The sequence below is a fragment of the Drosophila gunungcola genome (assembly GCF_025200985.1).
Source record: "Drosophila gunungcola strain Sukarami chromosome 2R unlocalized genomic scaffold, Dgunungcola_SK_2 000012F, whole genome shotgun sequence".
Lineage (NCBI taxonomy): Eukaryota > Metazoa > Arthropoda > Insecta > Diptera > Drosophilidae > Drosophila > Drosophila gunungcola.
Genome location: NW_026453170.1, coordinates 2,098,872 through 2,118,182, shown reverse-complemented (window position 1 = coordinate 2,118,182; position 19,311 = coordinate 2,098,872). Strand labels below are relative to the sequence as shown.

At 50.4% G+C, this 19,311-nt stretch overlaps 3 protein-coding genes across 3 annotated transcripts; 2 read left to right on the top strand and 1 right to left on the bottom strand.

Annotated features, from left to right (window-relative positions):
* The first annotated feature begins 522 nt into the window (after positions 1 to 522).
* Positions 523 to 5,912, top strand: LOC128255728 (putative inorganic phosphate cotransporter). Its single transcript, XM_052985443.1, has 4 exons — positions 523 to 910; positions 3,546 to 3,736; positions 4,107 to 5,186; positions 5,251 to 5,912. Exons 1-4 carry the CDS (start codon positions 862 to 864, stop codon positions 5,425 to 5,427), a joined length of 1,497 nt encoding a protein of 498 aa, XP_052841403.1. The 5' UTR covers positions 523 to 861; the 3' UTR covers positions 5,428 to 5,912.
* Positions 5,913 to 6,296: 384 nt separating this feature from the next.
* On the top strand, positions 6,297 to 8,417 carry LOC128255729 (putative inorganic phosphate cotransporter). The gene is made up of 4 exons (XM_052985444.1): positions 6,297 to 6,523; positions 6,612 to 6,748; positions 6,868 to 7,965; positions 8,031 to 8,417. The coding sequence occupies exons 1-4, from the start codon at positions 6,463 to 6,465 to the stop codon at positions 8,226 to 8,228; spliced, it is 1,494 nt and encodes a 497-aa protein (XP_052841404.1). The 5' UTR covers positions 6,297 to 6,462; the 3' UTR covers positions 8,229 to 8,417.
* Positions 8,418 to 8,432: 15 nt separating this feature from the next.
* LOC128255718 (mucin-5AC) lies at positions 8,433 to 17,314 on the bottom strand. Its single transcript, XM_052985417.1, is given in 6 exon segments — positions 8,433 to 9,755; positions 9,807 to 10,087; positions 10,153 to 10,338; positions 11,399 to 13,818; positions 13,821 to 14,837; positions 17,257 to 17,314. Coding segments are annotated over 5 exon segments (4,713 nt in total). The 5' UTR covers positions 14,827 to 14,837; positions 17,257 to 17,314; the 3' UTR covers positions 8,433 to 8,935.
* Positions 17,315 to 19,311: the final 1,997 nt, after the last annotated feature.

The following is a 19,311-nucleotide window of genomic DNA, read 5'->3' as shown; positions in this document are numbered from 1 at the left end:
TTTCATTCATGCCTTTGCTCGGAATGTATTGTATCTGGAAGATACCAGATGTCCCGAAGAGAGCGCGCGCAGAGAGCGATCTGTGACTAATGTTACAGCCTGCTGCAGTCCATACCCATACCCATACCCACACGCATACCCACACGCATACCCATACTCATACCTATACCCATACCCAGAAAGCGGAGGTCTAGAGCGGGGAGCGAGCGGTAACCACTTGGCCCGAACTGATAACCATGTGCTGGTCTGGGTGTTGTTTACTTACTCCCGTTCGCCGGCTCGAACAGAGAGAAATCCACTACCAGCGCCAGCACCAGCACACACACAAAGAGTATCTGTGTCTGTGAGTGCCAGCGTGTTCGCTTTGACTGATAGCGGAATTCACGCGATACACTCAGCTCTCTGGCGATGGCGATCCGTGTGTGTGTGTGTGTGTGTGTGTGTGTGTTGGTGAGAGCGGTAGAGCGTACAGCGTAGAGCGGTCGGGCGGCCCGAGTTCGATCATATTTATAAAAGAATCGACCGCCGCCAGTTACTCAAGCAGTCGCAGTCGTTCGCCAGAACGTTCAAACCCGCTCGCCGTCGAACACAATTCTGAAAGTCAGAAATTCTGAAAGTCCTACGCCCAGAATCTCTGGACCCGTAACCGTTTCCAAACCGAGCGAAACCAAAAAAAACACGCGTAAAGAAATAGAAATTCGGGCAGCAGCAGCCACACATGTGCCGCAACTTCATGACGGAACCGGAACACGCTGCGTGAGATATCGAGAAATTCCAGTGACCCCACGAAACGCGAACGTTAACGTTTCGAAACACATAAGAAACAAAAGTATACATAAAAACTCAACCCGCGCCGCACACATGACCACCGCATTAACCATGGTGAAAACGGGTGGTAAATACGCCAACGGTAAGTACCATGTAGACACCCCCACCGAAGCCCCATCGTGCTGCTCCGATCTCTCCGAGCCGTAGATCTCGGACAACTGTCCAAAAGCACGTGTCTTATGTAAGCGCCGCGATCGTTCGACTTGATCCGAGCTTGTGTTGCCGGAAACCGCTTAATTGGTTCTCCAGCGCCAGCACTCCCATATTTGTATCTCGATCTCGATCTCGATCTTGATCTCTGTCTCAGTCTCAGTCTCAGTCGACAGCTCAGACGACAGCTCAGTTGACAGCTCGCTCCATTTGTAGACACTCTTCCTAGTGGCCGTTTAGCTGGAAGCGATGCTTCAGCAGTTCAGAAATATCTGAAATAATGATGCATTCGCACACACTATAGACGACCTCCACTGCACAGAACTGCATCCTACGAGATACAATTTAATTTTTCCTCAATTTATTTACGTGCGTTTTTTTTTTCTTTCTGTGATTTTTGGTTACGCTGACAAACAAAATAAAATCACATTTTAGCACTTTCGAGTGATAAAAATAAACAAAACGAAGAAAAACGAGAAAAGAGAGACAGTGATTCTGCGCCAATGAAATGAAAAACTTTAAATAGATCCCGCCGTCCCGGATTCGTGGAAGGGGGGGGGTGGGTTGGGATGAGGGGCCGCCAGTTTGGTCAGCTGATTAGCCGTAAACCCAAAGACAAATTCTCTGTTGTAAACGGTCCGCCGTTTGTTCACCTACACGTTCCAAATGCATGTGTGCTCGGCCACCCCCGCCAGCTCCGTCTTTCAACGGTAAACATATAGCCCGAGTGGGTGGGATAACGGGAAGAGCGGCGCTGTAACCAGCGGTTATCTTATCGCCTCGCGGTTACCTCTGTCCGCGCCTGGAAAGCGCGGCGGCGTTCCAGTTTTATCGGGGTCCGGACCGGGCTATCGGTTATCAATGCGGCACACTTGACTCAGTTATTACTGTGTGTCCTTCGCTTGTCCCGTCCCACTAACGGACAAAAGCGGTGACTGTACCCCAAGGCCCGGCAATCAATCAAAATATACGCGAATATACTATAAATGGCATCCAATAAACACTCCAAGCTGGAGCTCCACCATTATGGGGGCTCATAAATGCTGATTGATTTGGCTCGGCGTGTATTCCGCAGAAAATTGGTTTGCAATCGTTATTTTGGACGGGGGTGTTCTTTTCGGGCACTCTCCGTCTCGAGACAAAAAGTTCTATATCTTGGCCATAAATTTGCCGAGCGTTACGCCTAAGGGGAAGACATTGCGCAAATAAATTTAAAAACGTGTCAGATAAAGCGTTCTCACACGACCACGAGTCATCGTCGCGTTCAACACGATAAACCCATGCGAAAGAGACGGTGCGACCACAGGGGAAATAGAGGGGGCGGGAGAAAGAAGGAAAGAGAGAGGGAGAGAGATAGAGGGAGCGCCACTTAACCAGTGGAAGTGGGAGAGAGAGCTCAAAGTTCGGACGTCAGATTCGGACGGCAATTCAAATGTGAAATTATTGAAACCACAGTAAAACTTGTGTAGCTTGAATCACCATCTATGGAAAAAAAAAATATATTTTTAGCCTGTTTTTTTATGGAAGCTAAAGTGGTTGATGAAATAAGGTCTTTGTAGTTCCTTATCATAAGTAAACAGTATTGTGAACATTTGGTATTCCTCAGTTCCTTATGCTTAACGAGTAATGCGATGAACAATTATACCCCTTTATCAGTTTAAATCCTACATGATCATTAAAATCATTTTAGAAAATCTGTATTTTAACAAATCAGATTTTGGGAAGTTCGAACAAGAGAGACTGGACTGTGATTTTAATTATTGGTTTGGAATCAAACTCGAGCTTGGAGTTCAACAGACCCCAACGCCTTGTAAGGCCGCGTTGCAAGGTTGCCAACGGTGGAGCGGTGTTGCAATGCCCACCACCCTCCCACCGCCCACAGCACACCGCACACCGCCTACCGGCCAAGTGCCCACTCCTATTTGTAAAGACTAAGCCATTTATGGCAAAACCAAAGTCGGGTTTAAAAATAGCCAAACGCACGAAAACAAATCCGCGTAAGGCCGAGACCAGCGAAATGCCTAAGAGATCGTCACGTGAGGATCACAATCGCCCGATCACCCGATCACCCGATCTCCCGATCTCCCGATCGCCTCGAACAGGTAGTGTGGGCCACATGTACCTTATACTCTGCACTCTGTAGTATATGTACATAGTACAGCACCGTCTCGCTGCAGTTTACACAACAATAACACGGGTCTCTCGATGTCCGATGCTCAATATTCGCAGCCAACTTTGGCCGAGTGGGTGTCTCTGTATACGTGATGTTCCACCCATCTCTTTCTGGCCCGCTGGCAAGTGCGTGCGTGAACAAGATTTTGACATAGTCAAAGTGTTTTATAAATAAACGCGCCCCACATACTTACATGACTACCAGTTTTGGGGCTTAGTGAGCAGCCAAAAGAGAGAGACAGAGAGAGGGAGGGAGAGTAAGAGAGCCCAGAGAGCTGGGCATTGATAAGGGGCTGAGAGAGTTGGAGAAAAGCGCCACATGTGATGTTAGCCCACCCCCCCGCCCCCTCCCCCCCTGCTTTGATCCTTGTGCTCACCTGCTCTTTCACTTCCAGAGAAATTCTTCGGGGTGAGGCATGTGCAGTGCATCCTGTGCTTCTTCTGCCTGGCGATGAGCTACGCCTGGCGGGTGAACCTCAGCGTGGCCGTGGTGGCCATGTCGGAGGACGGCAACAGGACGGCCCACAACAACACGGATCTTAGTGGCGAAGTGGACGACAATGACTTTAACTTCTTTGATTCCGAGGTAAGTGGCCATCCTTCATAGTCAGATCTAACTCTAACTCTCTTTGTCTTTGTTTAAATATGAGTAAATATTCTCTTCAAGGTCGTCTTTTAACAAAAAAACTTTAAAACCACACAACTTTCGCTTTTGTTACAAATAATAGTAATCATTGATTATACAGTAGGGCAGGTTTAAATGAACGTGTTTTTCATTAAACCTCCCATATTACATTTGTTTACTTCTAAGCACTTAAATTTTTTTGTGGTTTTTGAGGTTTTTATTATGAACTTAAAGTTAGAACTGATTATCAATAAATGTGAAAATGTTTCCTAGGTTTAAAGGTTTTAAACACTATTTTATACTAATACTTAACTCCCCCTTTTCCCCTCAGCGTTACTACAGCTTCACCAAACTGCAAAAGTCATACATGCTGGGCAGCTTCTTCTACGGCTACGTCGTCACCCAGGTGCCCGGTGGCTACTTCGCCCAGCGCTATGGAGCCAAGACCATGCTGATGTACGGATTGGGCATTGCCGCCATTATCACGATACTGTCGCCGCTGTCCCTGCAACTTGGTGGATGGTTCGGCCTCTGTTGCATGCGATTCGTCATGGGCTTGAGCCAGGGTGCAGTGCATCCGGCCACGCATGCGCTGCTGGCCAAGTGGTCGCCCGCCGACGAGCGAGGACTGCTGGGAACGCTCTGCTACTCTGGCGCCCAGTTCGGAACGGTGGTGATGCTGGCCACGAGTGGCCTCATCGCGGACTCCTTCATGGGCTGGCCGAGTATCTTCTACGTGGGCGGAGCCTGCGGGTTCGTCTGGATGATCTTCTGGTATGTGTTCTCGGCCAGCACGCCCGAGGAGCACCGTCTCATCTCGCCCGAGGAACTGAAGTTCATCACGGAATCGCGCAGCGATGGCAAGATGCAAACGGCTGAGAAGCTGGCGCCCACTCCATGGAGGGCCATCTTTAGCTCGCTGCCCTTCCTGTCCCTCCTGGTGGTGCACTGCACCCACATGTTCGGCTTCTGGCTGCTGCTCACCCAGATTCCCACCTACATGAAGTCCATCTACGACGTGGACATCAAGAATGGTGCGCTGCTCGCCTCGCTACCCTACATGGTGATGCTGCTGCTGAGTTTCTTCTTCGTCTGGCTGTCGAAGGTGCTGCAGAGGAAGGAGGGAATGTCGCTGGCCTTCAACCGGAAGATCTTCAACACCATTGGCCACTGGATTCCCATGGTGTCGCTGATCGCTCTGGGCTATGTGCCCCAGGACAACGCCGCGCTGGCGGTAACTCTGCTCACCCTGACGGTGGGAATCAGTGCGGCCACCTACCTGGGCTTCCAGGTGAACCACATCGATCTGTCCCCAAACTACGCCGGCACTCTGATGGGTCTCACGAATGGAGCGGCCAATGTGATGAGTGGGATTGCTCCAACGATTGTTGGCTGGATCGTTGAGAATGATGTGAGTTCAAACGCCCTCAATTCGAAGAGAAACCATTAGTAATGATTTTATTCTGTTCCCATAGACAAACGTTGCCGAATGGCGAATGGCGTTCTTCTTGGCCGCCGCCTTCTACTTCGTGGGCAATCTGCTCTTCGTGATCTTCGGACGCACGGAGGTCCAGTGGTGGGACTCTCCGCGGGACAACAAGGACGATGCGGAGCAGGGCACGCCCCTCGCGCCCAATGGCCAGGTCAAATAGAGGCTGGCATTTTCGCACCGCTTCCAGAATCATCCGGGCTGTTGTTTCGTAGTTTCGTAGGCGTAGTTAGTTAGTTAGAGACCAGACGAGCTGAAAGTTAACTTTAGTGACGATCGCGTGCTTCCATTAGCGATATTATACGGTAATTGCTTAGTCCTAAGGCAGCGTAAATTATTATTGTTTGCAGTATTTTCCATAATGTACATAATCCAAAAAGAAAAACAAAATCAAACAAACCAATTAAACTTGCAACTTGAGAAAGCGTTCAGTGTAAATAGGGACAAAGCCCGCGACGAGTGTGTTCGCTGCTGCGACATCAACTCTAGTAATTGTTATGTTTTAGTGTTAAGTTAGGCATTAACGAAAACCAAACTTGTGATGAAAGAAAGTAATCTAAAAAAGGCAAAAAAGAATGATGAAGACAATACTAGCCATGAATAAAACAGCTCAATTGGCAGCTGCAAAAAAGTCAAACTGTACCGAAATCAATTGTGTTTTATTTGAACTGACATTTGAATTTGATAGGCATACGTCGATGGTTGACTATCGATAAAAGTATATCTATCGACTCCAATGCAACTATCGAATAGTGTGGAGTAATGATATACCGTTTTCACTAGTTGCGTTTATTGATGCACATGTGCATTTTAATTAATTTTGTTTTCAAATTAGCTTGATACCACTAAATTTAATTTTGTACTTTTTTTTCGCAATTTCTGGCTTGAATCAAATCAGACATTTCTTGCTTATATACTTTGTGAAGGACCTCGAGGTATTTCTAAAATATTTCATATATAAAGTTGTTATTTATCACGTCTCCCCAAACTATCGTCGCACTTGTTAGAGCGATAGTTTCGATAGTTCCGCCTCTAAGCGAGTGGGCAGCAGCTGGTGCGTTGCTATCAGCTGTGTTATGTTTGGGAGCTCATCCGACGCGTACTCCCCCCCTTTTCCAAGACTCCCCGTCGCATTAATCCAACGCAGCATCTTAGTTGGCTACGTGGAAGAGAGTGCACCTGCAACTGCAGCTGCAATATGGTGCTCGGATGCCTGCCCTGCTGCAGTCGCAATGGATACCAGCAGATTGGGAACACGGGTGAGGTTGAAAGGATAGCATGACCTTCTGGCCTTTGTTTCGCATCCGGAACTACTTATGTATGTGCTTACTGCGCATTATATTTCAGGTCCTCGGTTTGGAGTTCGTCACCTTCAGTGCATCCTGGTGTTCTTCGGACTGGCCGTGGCCTATTCCCTGCGGGTGAATCTCTCGGTGGCCATTGTGGCCATGACGGATCGGAATGCCAGCAATCCGGATTTTCCTGTAAGTATGCAAACTAGGGATATGATTCATTGTTTAAAATTGAACATTTTAACATTCGAAACTCTAATGCAAATTAACAATCTTTAAATTGGGCAATTAAATATCACTTATTTCCGCAGGAGTTCGACTGGAACGAGAGCACCAAATCGTACCTGCTGAGCAGCTTCTTCTGGGGCTACGTGGTCACCCAGATTCCTGGCGGTTATCTATCCGCCATTTATGGCGCCAAGTACATGCTCTTCTACGGAGTGCTCATCTGTTCCTTTTTGGCCCTGCTAACACCGTTTTGCGCCGAACTCGGTGGCTGGCAACTGGTGGTGGTGCTCCGGGCAGTCCAAGGCCTATGCCAAGGCGTCATCTTCCCGTCCACACACACGTTCCTATCGAAGTGGGCGCCGATTGAGGAGCGCGGGCGGCTGGTGGGCTACACCTACAGCGGATCTCAATTCGGAACCGTGGTGATGCTGTCGGTCAGCGGATACATAGCCTCCTCCTCGCTGGGCTGGCCCAGCACCTTCTACATTCCCGGATGCGTTGGGATCGTTTGGGCATGCGTGTGGCTCTACTATTGCTCCAGCACTCCTGCCCAACACTCCACGATCACGCCGAGTGAGCGGAGGTACATTGAGTCCTCGGGTCAGGCGAGGAGGCCCTCGGATGCGGGACGCGAGGAGCAGCCACGTCCGCCGACTCCCTGGTGGAGCATCTGCACTTCTGGCCCCTTCCTAGTGCTCGTCCTCGCCCACTGTGCCAACAACTGGGGCTTCTGGACGCTGCTCACGGAGATTCCCACCTTCATGAAGAACGTGCTGGGCATGGACATCAAGAGCAACGGACCGCTGTCGGCGCTGCCCTACTTCGCCATGATCCTGCTGACCTGTGTCTTTATCTGGCTGTCGGACGCATTGAAACAAAGAGGAACGGTAATCCCCCTGGGATTCTCCCGAAAGCTATTCAACACGCTGGGCATGTGGCTGCCCATGCTCGCCTTGATCGGTTTGGGCTACATCACGGAGGGAGAGGCCAATGTCCGGCTGGCCATTGGATTGCTCACCGCGGCGGTGGCCACCAATTCGGCCACCTATTTGGGCTTCCATGTAAACCACATCGATTTGTCACCCAACTATGCGGGTACATTGATGGGCATTACAAACTGTGCGGCAAACTTCATGAGCATACTGGCGCCACTGATCGTGGGACTGATAGTTTGGGATGAGGTAATATTATGGATTAACTACCCTTACTATTGATCTCATTTTTAATCACTTTTAATCGTCCCCAGACAAATCCGGCTCAATGGCGGATAGTGTTCTTCTTCACCGCATTTGTTTACTTCATTGGCAATCTGCTGTTTATGCTTTTCGGACGCACAAACGTTCAATCCTGGAACGCTCCCCTGGTGACAAGGACTCCTTCGCCTGCAGGAGGAGTAGAGCCAAATGAGGCTGCCGAGGATCGAGCTCCGCTTATGGATGCATAACAAAATAACGTACGACGAGGCCTAGGGATTGGTTGTAAATGTGAAACTTTTGTACCTTGAGGGCGAAGCATTCCATGGAATTGATGAATCGCAATTAGTATCGTATTACTAGCTGTTAGCTATACACATGACACATATTTGTGTCTACATATATAACGGAAAATATATATACTATTTATGTACAAAGCATTGGAACACTCTGTGTGGATTTTTCGTTTCGTTTTTATTGGTATTTGTATTTGTATTTGTAGTTGTATTTGCATTTGTATTGTTAGTACACAACGATGTACATATGGTACAAGACTTATATGCTGGCTATGTGGTATCTTGACGTAATGCTAACTCTAAGACCTATCGACTAATTGCTCTAAATGGGAATATCAGGGATATATCAAAGGAAGCTCAATGTGGGGGAAGTTCTCTAATAGAATTTTCATTACTGTTCTTATAGAGTAGAATTTAATCTTATTTAAATTTCTTTCTTTAAGATTCCTGGAACTCCAGGACCCAAGTTGCTTATCCTTAACATATTTGTAGTTAAAGCTAGGTAATTACAAGTGGATACGGTTTTGCTTTTCGGGCCATAGCAGCCGGAAGAGCTGTCCCATCCACCCCCCATCGTCCTGGACCCTTGAACCCCTTCCGTATCCCCTCTGCCCCTATGTACATGACGAATCTCTTCACCGTCCGCTGCCGCGGGAGTGTGCTCAGTGCAGTTTATGGTTGGCGGGCAGGTCCTCGGAGCGGATGCAGCGTCCGCGGTAGCAGATCTCCGTCTCGGAGGTGACTTTGGTCGACGTTGAGGTGGCGTACACCACGTGCTCCATCAGGTCCTTGTGGAAGCTGTCCTTTTTGCTCTGCGCAACGTTGGCCGAGGGCTCGGTGGTGGTGACCTCATCCGCAGGCGCCAGGGTGGTTTTTTCCGAGGGCGTGGTTGGACTGGTGCGCCGGATGCTCGTGTACTCCTGGCGACGCTTGCCCACGGCAGCCAGAGCGGCGGTCACCGCCTCGTCCTCGCTCTCCTCGACGGCAAAGAGGTCGTGCAGCTGCTTCTTCACCTCGGAGAAGATGCTGGGCTGCACCTCCAGGTCGTCCACATCCGCTGCCGTGTCCATGCGGCGCGTGGCGCTCTCCTCGCTCACGGGTAGGGTGGAGGTGATGGTGGCCTCCTCGACGTCGCGGGCGGTGGTCACCTCGTACTCCTCGGGCGTGGTGGGTGATGCTACTGTGGTGGTGACCGCTACCGTTTCCGTCTGAGCCTCGGTGGCGGGTGTCAGCGGAGTAGTGGTCTTGGGCAGCTCCTCCTTTTCGCTTTGGGCTTGAAGAGCATTGTAGAGCTGAGGTCCAAGGTTCTGGGATTCGGCCGTCTCGAAGTTCTCTGCGTTATCGGAGCTGCCACGATTCTTCTTCTGCCACTTGCCACGTCTGCTGAGCCGACTTAGAGTACTGCTGATGGACTCAGTGGTCGATTCCCCCGGCGCCTTGCCCATCACTTCCTCCAGCAGCTCGGCAAAGGATTTCTCTGGCCTACAAGACATTAATCAGTACAAACCTTTTGACATTTAAGTTAGTTCTTACTTCAGATTGGGCGCCATGATGGTGGTGCGCTGAACGGCTGATCCTCCAAGATCTGCAGCCACATTGATCTCGTAGGTCTCCGGCTGATTGGTTGGGCCTGCGGTCACAATCTCCGGCTCGCTCTCGAAGTTGTGCGTCTCTGTCTTGTACTTGGGACTCAGCGGCTTGAAGCTGTTCGAGTTGGCATTGCTGTTGGCCGTTTCCGACGATGGCGACCACTGCGACTCCTGACCCTCCAGTTGGAAGGGCTGCTTGTACCGACGACGCTGGGTAATGGGAGACTATAGATGGGGCCCATGTTAGTACAGGTTTAGGTGTTTGAGAAAATATTAATATATTTAAGTACCCCTGTTGCCTCCTTTTCCTTGGGCTCCTGGTTGTTGTAACGGCTCAGCTTACGCAGACTTGGCTTCTGGGTGACGGGCTCCGATTCCTCCTCGGGCGCCACTGTTGATGAGGAGGCGGGATGCGTGGGACGACGCTGTCGCTGACGCACCTTCACCACTCGACGGGGTGGCAGTCGAGAGCGGATCTTAAGGAATAAATTACAAAAAATGTGTTTAAGAAGTTTATCTAAATTTCGATTTATGTATTCATATACAGGTCATTAAAAACCAATTCAATATTAAAAAGGTAATTACAAATGCTTATTTTCGAATCAGAAAACTAATTTTCTTTGTTGTTACATTCGAAACTAGTATATAACGAATAGCAGCTTTAAAAAAATATAAATGCTTTAACGATCCATCTATATTTTAAGAACCAACTGGCAACTAGTGTTGTGTGATCAAGTTCAGTTGCTCACTTTTTATTGAGTGAACAAACTCACTCACTTAGTTCACTCACTTTTTTAGTTGCCTACAATTTATTGAGTGAACAAACTCACTCACTTAGTTCAATAACTTTTTTAGTTGCTCACTTATTTAGTTGTTCAGTTTTGTATTTGCTCAGTTATTTAGTTGTTCAGTTGATCAAGTTTGCTCACAAGTTTCACTTTGCTGACAATTTGTTTGGTTTTATTGTTAACATCCCTCAGAGATTATTTAAGATCATATACATATTTATTTAATTAATATAGGGAAAAAACTAGTCAGCAAATAAAACAATTGAGGGAATAAAGATCTTTAAGCAACTGCTTAATTGAATACTGAGCAACTGAACAAGTGAGTAACTGAACAACTGAACAAGTGAGCAACTGAAGAAGTGAGCAACTGAACAACCGAGCAACTAAACAGGTGATCTAAAAAGATCAAGAACTGTAAAAATCTTCAGTTCACTCACTTATGTGAACAACTCTTCTTTGTTCACTCATTCATGAGCAACCCAACTTTAATGGCAACTTTAAACAAAAAATGCAAAAAAATAAGCTTCTGATTAAGAGCATGAAAGAAGACTTCGATGTTCAGCTGTTTTACCCAACGAAAGCTGATGAGTTTTAGTTTACGGGGAAACGGAACTAACTAGTGCTATCATAGTCGTATTCACTCCCTAGGGATGAAAGTTGTCAAAACCAACCAAAATCTCGAATTTTAAACTTCGTTTTGTATAAAAGAATTAGAGTTGGGCAGACTAAGACGAAAGTTCAATCTTACCGAGGGCCTCTCCTCCGAGGGCGTGGTGGAGGTCACCGGTGTCTCCGTCGTCGTGGTCGTCCGCAGTCGCGGGTAGTTCCTCCTCACGAAAGGCGAGCGACGCGTTGTCGTGGTGGTGGTCAATGGCGCCTCAGTGGTTGTGGTTGTGGTGGTCGTGGTGGTCGATGGCGTTGTGGTGGCCAGCGTGGTGTAGACCGGGCTCACCTCGTTGCGGACGATGGCCTCCGTGGGATTGAGGTCCTCCTGGTTGGGGAAGTAGCCCGGTCCGTAGTTGTCCTTGGAGAACTCCTGGTAGTGCTGGGCAATCTGCATGGGTTCCAGCAGGTTGGAGGGGAAGCCGCTCTGCTCGCTGGGCGGGCCATCGATGCTGTTGCTGGGCGTCACCGTGTACACCTGCTGGGACTCGGAGGCGGGTCCCTCGGTGGTGGCCTGCACGTCGTAGGAGCTGGGAATGGCCGTGGGACTGGTGGGCCGCCTGGACGGCGCCTTAAACACCGGGTAGTTCTGCTTGAGCACATCCCGCTGGTAGTCGATGTCCTGGTCCTCGTTTGGCCGGCCGTTCTTCGATCCCTTCCGGGGCTTCGTCTTCAGCGTTTGGCGCTCCTCGGTCGTGGGCCTGTAGCGGATGCGGTTGGGGTTGCGGATGAGCGGGTTCCGTGCACTGGTGGGTCGGCGGGTGGGGGTCACGGCGGACTCCTCGCCACCATCGCCGCTGCCGGCGGAGGCGTCCGGCGCTGTCGTTCCGCGGCTGCTGTAGGGCCTCCTGATCCGGTGCGTGGGCAGCTTGCCGCTGGACTCGGACTCCGAGTAGGACACCGAGGAGGTGACCTTGGTCACCGCTGGCTTGCGAGTGCGCAGCACAGGGCGCCGGGTGGGACGCATTTCCGCTTCCAGTTCGACTTGAGCCTGAGGGATGGTCGGGATGGGTGGCTGCAGCTTGTCCTTCTCCTGCAGATTGTTGACCAGTCCGGGAATGTCGGGCGTCAGAGCGGGCAGCTCCGAGGGCACATGGTAGGGATTCGGTTCGTACTCCACATTGCTGTTGTCCAGTATCTCGTTCTGAACTTGGTTATAGCTGGGGCGATGGTTGGGGGGCGCCTGCTGCTCCACCACGCTGTTGTAGCCCACGTCCGAGGTGGTCACCGGAACGGCAGCGGGCGTATACAGATTGACCCGGTGCTTGGTCTTGATCCTCTGGGTGGTGGAGGTGGTGGTGGGCAGCGGGGCCTCATAGTCCGCGGTACTGGGGGTGTATTCGAAGGAAGGAGGGCTTGTGGTGTGGGGCCGCTGGCGGAATGCGTTCTGCTCACGGAAGTACTGCTTCATGCGGAGCTCCTCCTCGGCGGTGGAGGCGGTTGGTGGTCGGGTCGTCAGTCGGGGCAGTGGCTCCTGCACGGGCTCCTGGACAAAATGGGGATACAGCTGTCCACTGGAGCCGGGGAACTCGATCTGTGGTCGCGTGCTATAGGTGAACAGGGATTGGGGAGCAGCCGTCGTCGACGTGGTGGACGATGTGGTTGTGCTGGTGGACGTACTGGAGGTGGTGCTGGTGGTGGGCTTGCTGCCCAGGGTCTTGAAGAAGTCGTCGCCGCCAATCTGGTTGAGGGTATCGAAGGGGTTCTGACTGTGCGCTTGGGCTTGGGCTTTGGTTGGCGCTGGACGGTAGAGGGGCTGCTGCACCTGGACGCTCTGGGGGCGCTTCTTCTTGTGCCGCTCCTGCTTGGCGGGCACCTTGGGCGAGCTTACCTCCTGGATGCCATCTTGCACATAGTAGTAGCTGAACTTGTTGCCCCGCTCGGGAACTTGACCCTGTCCCTGTCCCTGTCCCTGTCCCTGCAACTGCAACTGCGACTGAGTGGTGCTCTCGAAGGGATTGCGGGTGCTGCTCACGGCGGCATATTGGGGACGCTGGGGACGGACAGCCGGCGACAATTGTTGGCTACTGCCGATGTCCTTGGCCCTGTTGACCACAATGGAACCCACATGGGGCTCCGGCAGCAGGATCTTGTTGAAGCCGTTGGGTGTGCGGTAGCTCAGAGGGGCCACAAAGAAGGACACATCGCTCAGGTCGCGGTTGGAGGTCAGTTGCGAGAGATAGGGCAGGTCGAACTTCACGTAGCCATCGGGAATGGGCATGCCGGCGGGTCCCACGAAGATCTCCGGGGTCTGCTTGGTGGGCGCATCGATCACGGAGATGCTGTGGGCACTCCTCAAAGCAGTCACCACGTCCGACTGCGAGGGTCGGGAGTTGGAACGCAGCAGGAACATGGCCAGCGGAGGCTGGTGGGCCTTCGGCTTGGGCTTCGCGGTGGTGAACTGCGTCTGCTGAGGTTGGGGCTGTCCGAAGCTCTGGAAGATGCTCTGGGGCTGACTGGTGGTGGTACTTGGTCTGGTGGTGGTTCCCGAACTGAAGAAATCATGCCCACACTGGGATCCTGGGTGTAGAACTGGTTGATCTGGTAGGGATTGACCGCCGGCAGGCCCGGATTCACATTGAACTTGTTCACCTCGAAGTTGGAGTTCGATCCCGATCCCGATCCCGCTGGCTGGCGCTGCTGGTTGTACAGGGTGTCGTAGGGCACGTAGAGCAACTGGACATCCTGGTCGCGAGAGGAAGACGGCGCAGCCGACGGCGCTGCCTTGTTCGATCCGAAGAGGGTGTCCGGCTCGGGATCCACGGGAAAGACCTGCGGCGTAACACTCTGCAGCGAGGGCTGAGTGGGCAGGGGTTTGCCCAGGCTCTTGGGCGGCAAGATGTCCTGGATGTAGTTCTGCTGATGCAGTGGCTTGTTCAGGGCCTGAGCCAGCGGCTTCTGGGAGCCCAGCGAGTGGAAGTCGGACCCGAAGGGTTGCCCCTGCTGTTGCCCGAAGAGAGATGGCGGACTGAAGATGGAGGAGGGTGCCGGGAAGCCGCCAGCTCCTGCTCCGAAGGTGTGCTGGATTTGGTAGCCCGTTTGCAGAGTGGGCGGCGCCTGAGCCTGCCCGTCACCATTGCCGTGGAAGGGCATCTCGAACTTGAAGAAGGACTGCGAGGTGGGCTCCTGGCCCACTCCCACTCCCGATCCCTTCAGCGTGGCCGGCGGAGGCGGCGGTGGAGCCTGGCGAAGAGGCAACGCCTGTCCCGCCCCATTGGGATACCGCTGGAACTGGAAGGGATAGTCGAACTGGGAGCCCGTCTTGCTCAGATCCCCGAATCGGGCGCTGGGCGGGAAGGTCTGCGAGTAGGTCAACACGCGTCCATTGCCCGTCCGGTCCTTGCTGCCGTCCAGAGGCTGCGCGAGGGGCACCCAGTCCAGTGAATCCGTGTCGGCGGTGGCCACATTCTCCAGTTGCCGCGACCATTTGGCGGAGGACTCCTGGTTTTGGGCCACACTTGCCGTGGCCAAGAGGCACAGCCAGGCGGCGGTGAGTTGCATGCCTCGCTTCATAGCTAAAGTGCCTGGAAAGGAGAAGGGTTTGAATAAAATTATCTAACTATTTATTTTGAAAGAACTAAACCTTAAGATAGGATCAGCATTTGCTTACATTTATTATAAATATTATTTACTTTAGAGGCTGGTCTTCAAGTTAGTTATATCCAATCCAAGCTGTAAGCCATTGTTTTACCACAAATAAGGAGATCGGTGAGGAGGAGATCCCTCTCCGTTTCAACAGTTTATGAAGAAACAAAGCTATTAAGTGAAAGACACAACAGCCAGCTCTCAACCCATCCCAACCACCTTGCCATTAATCTTGTCAATAGCGATTGCCCAAGAAGACCAAGTAGACTCCACCTTCTGGAGCTAACTTTCACGTCAGCATAAGGAACTGTAAGTGGGCTCAAAGCCAAATTGTTAATTTTGTAAACTTTGTTTACTACTGGAATACTTTATCAACTAAGCTCAATTCACTATAAAATTTAGTGATTCCAATTGTAATTGTAATTTCAACCATGCTTAAATTTGAATTATTTTTGTAATCCTTATCTTTAGACAAAATCAAATAAATACAAAACATTCTTTAAATGTCAATATTCGACCCAGACCAAGTACAAGAGGTCACCCATTGTTTGTCGGTATCTATACCGATTTGTAATGAAGTAACTTTGATGAAATTATAAAAATTTCACAATGCTAGTAACCAAAACATTAATGAATTACAGGTTGCTTTTTAAGGCAGATCTAACAACTTCGGCGAAAGGTCACAAAAAGCGGGCTTAATGCCAGAAAAAGGCAAAAACTATAATGCCAAAAACTCGAAACCGGATCACCGAGAACCGGTAACTAATTGTCCCGTGTAATTACACACCCAGTCGAATGCAAAGTCGCTGAATTCGCTCCGTTTTTCCCATTCCCAGAGTGCCCGTTCGATTGGCCACCCGCTGCCAAGGTCGCTGGGCGTTAGATTCTTGGCTTGGATTTGCATTTCCATTTTCACGATCGCCACTGCACTGGGGGCAAGTGAAAGGTTTCTCCCCGTTTCGGCTGGCTGGACTATGCCGTAAATCAAGAGATAATTGGTGAGTCTTGGTCTCTGCTCGGCATCTGGCAAGCTGGCTAGCTGGCTAGCTGGCTAGCTGGCAAGTTGGCCGCTGGTGTGGCAAGTGTAACTGTCGGTGCAACTGGTCGGCGAGCGGGCCATAACTGCCAGCCAAGTGGCCATAATTGTGCGCTTGTTTCATTTGGCCAATGCGAGAAATTGCAATACTTAAGGCGAAATGGTAGTGGCTTTGGCTGTGGCTGTGTCTGTGGCTATGGTAATGCACCATGGGTAGCCATGATCCTGAACCGCGATCAATGATCGGCATCGGCGACAGATTTCCTCATTGCGAAACGGTTTTGCATACGATTGGGATGCTAATTGCATCATCAGCCTTCTGCATTTTTTTTTTGTTTTTTTGAGCTAAGTGCCAGAAGATTCGCCATATGAATATGAAAACGAAAGCGAGGCTGCCAACCGACCAAACCTGATCGCTGACCACTGACCACCACTGACCACTGGCCAAGTGAGCACACAACTGCAGATCGGCGAGCACTTTCGTTTTCACTTTTCCACTGAATTAATCGCACACATGCCCCCCGAACGGATGCCGCATTAAATGGGTTAAACGAAAGCAAAAGTCCGCACAACGAAAACAGTAAAAATAATGCGAAAATTCGTAACAGCGAAAACGGAACTTGCAGCGGTGCAGCAAGTCGGGTGAGCACTGTCTACAGGTGGCGGTGGCACAGTGAAAGAAGAAAGTTCACTGTGCTATTAACTATTAACTATTTACTATCAACTGGCTGCAGCCAGAGCGGGATGGCGGGATGGCGGGATGGCGGTGTGGCGGGTAAATAATAGAAATTAGTCTCACTTGCGGTCAATATTTCGGACCACTTCTCCGCCAACCAGTTATCAAAAGGCCCAGCAAAGCAAACACAGCTCCGCCAGCCCATCGTCACACCTCAGTGGTTTTTGTTTTTTTTTTTTTTTTTCAAAGGGGTCTGGCTGCACTTGAACTGAAAGTGAAATGTGACAGAAGCGACAATGCCCTCGGATGTCTGGGCCGCTTCAGGTAAACTGGCCATTTCCCTTTCATTTCGGAGCATCGAACTTTCGGACTTTCGGACTTTCCTCGCTGGCGGGGGCGTGTATCTTGCGGATTAATTGCGCTGGTAGCTGACCAAAAATTATAGAGCCGGATGTAAGCAGGCCAAGACCTAAGCCGCTTAGAGTGTTCGGCTGGGATCCGCCTTCTGGCTGACTGGCATTGACATTGTTTCATCGCTTTGCTGATCATTTGGGTGTGATCTAATTGGATTACCCTGTGCCCACACCCCGGCACGCACCACACCCCGTAATCCCGCAAGGTCGCTCCATTGTACACTCACACTCACCATAAACAGCGGCAGCAGTCGACAGCTAACTAACTTGGCCCGAAGATCGTCGCGGTAACTGAAAAGGCAGACCCAAACAATGTGGCATTAGTTGGCGAGTAATTAAAAGGGATTACAAGATGTATGCATAGCTGGATAGCATGGCTCTCGAGATGTGGTAATGCGGATACTTTGGCTATCTCGGTTTCTAGAGCTCTCTGGCTTTAATTGCATCTGGAGGCTGCTGCAGCGGTCACGCTCGGCTAGCCACACACCTACTCCGAGTTTTGGTTTTATTTTGGAAACGCCTGCAGCTGGCTTATTGGAGCGCAGAAGCCCAAGAATGTGCGTGACCCAAGTGACTCACTATTGGCAATCCGCCCGAAACTGTGCCAAGGCGGGATACCAAATACTGCTTGCCAATTGTTAAGTATTAAGTATCGACTGCTGCCGAAATCCGGCATCTTTCAGTGCTCTAGTAACGGCCAATTAGCGGACGGGCTAACAAGGGCCACCGTAAATCGGATCTGCTGCTGGGCTGGCAAACGCATAAATTATGCGCTGCCAATGAACTCGTCGCCAAACGATAAAACCAAAAAACGAAAAAACGAAAGCGACAATGAAATGCACTTTTCCGTCTGCCGGCTGCCGTTTTCCATTCAGGGGGCGTTGCTATGGCTATTACCAGCTCGTGGCTGGCCTGCCGGAAAGAGCGCCAATACCAGAAGGAAAACAGTCGGAAAATCACTCACTCATTTGCTGTTCGACTAATTCCTCAGATTTTATGCCACAGCGACCCCGAAGAAATGTTCGAAATTATTAAACGAAATGTAAATTTCACGCAACGAAGAAAAAAAAAAAACAAAAACTTTCATTTCTCGCTGCTTTCCAAATGAGGTAAGTGGTTAGTTGGCGGCAGAGGTTCAGGCGGAGGTGGCACCTGCTCAGCAAACCAAAACAACGCCGCGGGCCTTGGCTTGCGTAATGCCAAGAATTTATGCTCGAGCATTTGAAAGCGAAAGCATTTCTCCGCGATATTTGGCATGCGGGGGAGCGGAGCTTGCGCAATCCACTACAAACCGGATACGCTGGTCCGTAATTCCATTTGACGAGCGGAATTCACAGTTTGATGGCTGATGGCTGATGGCTGAAACGCTTATCACCCCGCTCATCGCAAATCGAATTGCGCAAATGATGGGCCAAGCTAATTGCGAAAACTCTTGCCACAGGCCGCGTCGCCACTGAGCCGCAGATAACTGGCCCAAAACAATGTGACAATTGCAACAGAGCAGTACTTTAGCTACCTACCCCATATATATATATATATATAAAGTAGGTATATACATATATATATGAAAAACCATAAAGCAAGCGCTGACAAAACAAAGCAGCAGACAACTGGAGCAGCTGAAGAAAGCAAGAGTGGCTCGGAAAAAATAAATATAAACAGCCAGCAGTACCAGTACTCGTACTGGTTGGCCATGTCTCGAGCGGGGCTCATTCTGGCCCAGACCAGACCAGACCAGGCCAGGCCAGACCAGGCTAGGCCAGAGCAGACTTGTGCAACGCCACTAGGGTAGCCACATAAGCTGACTGCCGCCTGCCGCAGATATATGCCCAGATGAACATTAGCAATCAATCCACATCCGTGACCAAGACAAGAGTGTGAGAAAAAATTCAGTAGGCCAAGACACTTCAACTTGGCGGGGTCTAGAAGGAAAACACAGAGACAAAACGGAGCAAAAGCCCCAAATGGCCGCCTAGCAGCCGGGTGCTGACTAATCAACTGTGTGGACTTCACACAGGGGTGAACGAAGGGGGGCCTCTGGCAACAGCAGATCACGACTTGGATCCAGCGGACCAAGCAAAGCTATGGAAGCCATTTGAATTGATTTCTTGGCTCGGCTTAAGTGCACTTTGTATCTGGTATTGCTGAATGCATGGCAATTACTCACATTTAGAATTCAGTGCGTGTCACAAGTGCTGGATAATTATTGTTTTGAAAGACCGCTGGGCATAAACGATATTTATCTTTGCATTAAATAGATACCATTTGGATTACAAAATGATCACTTG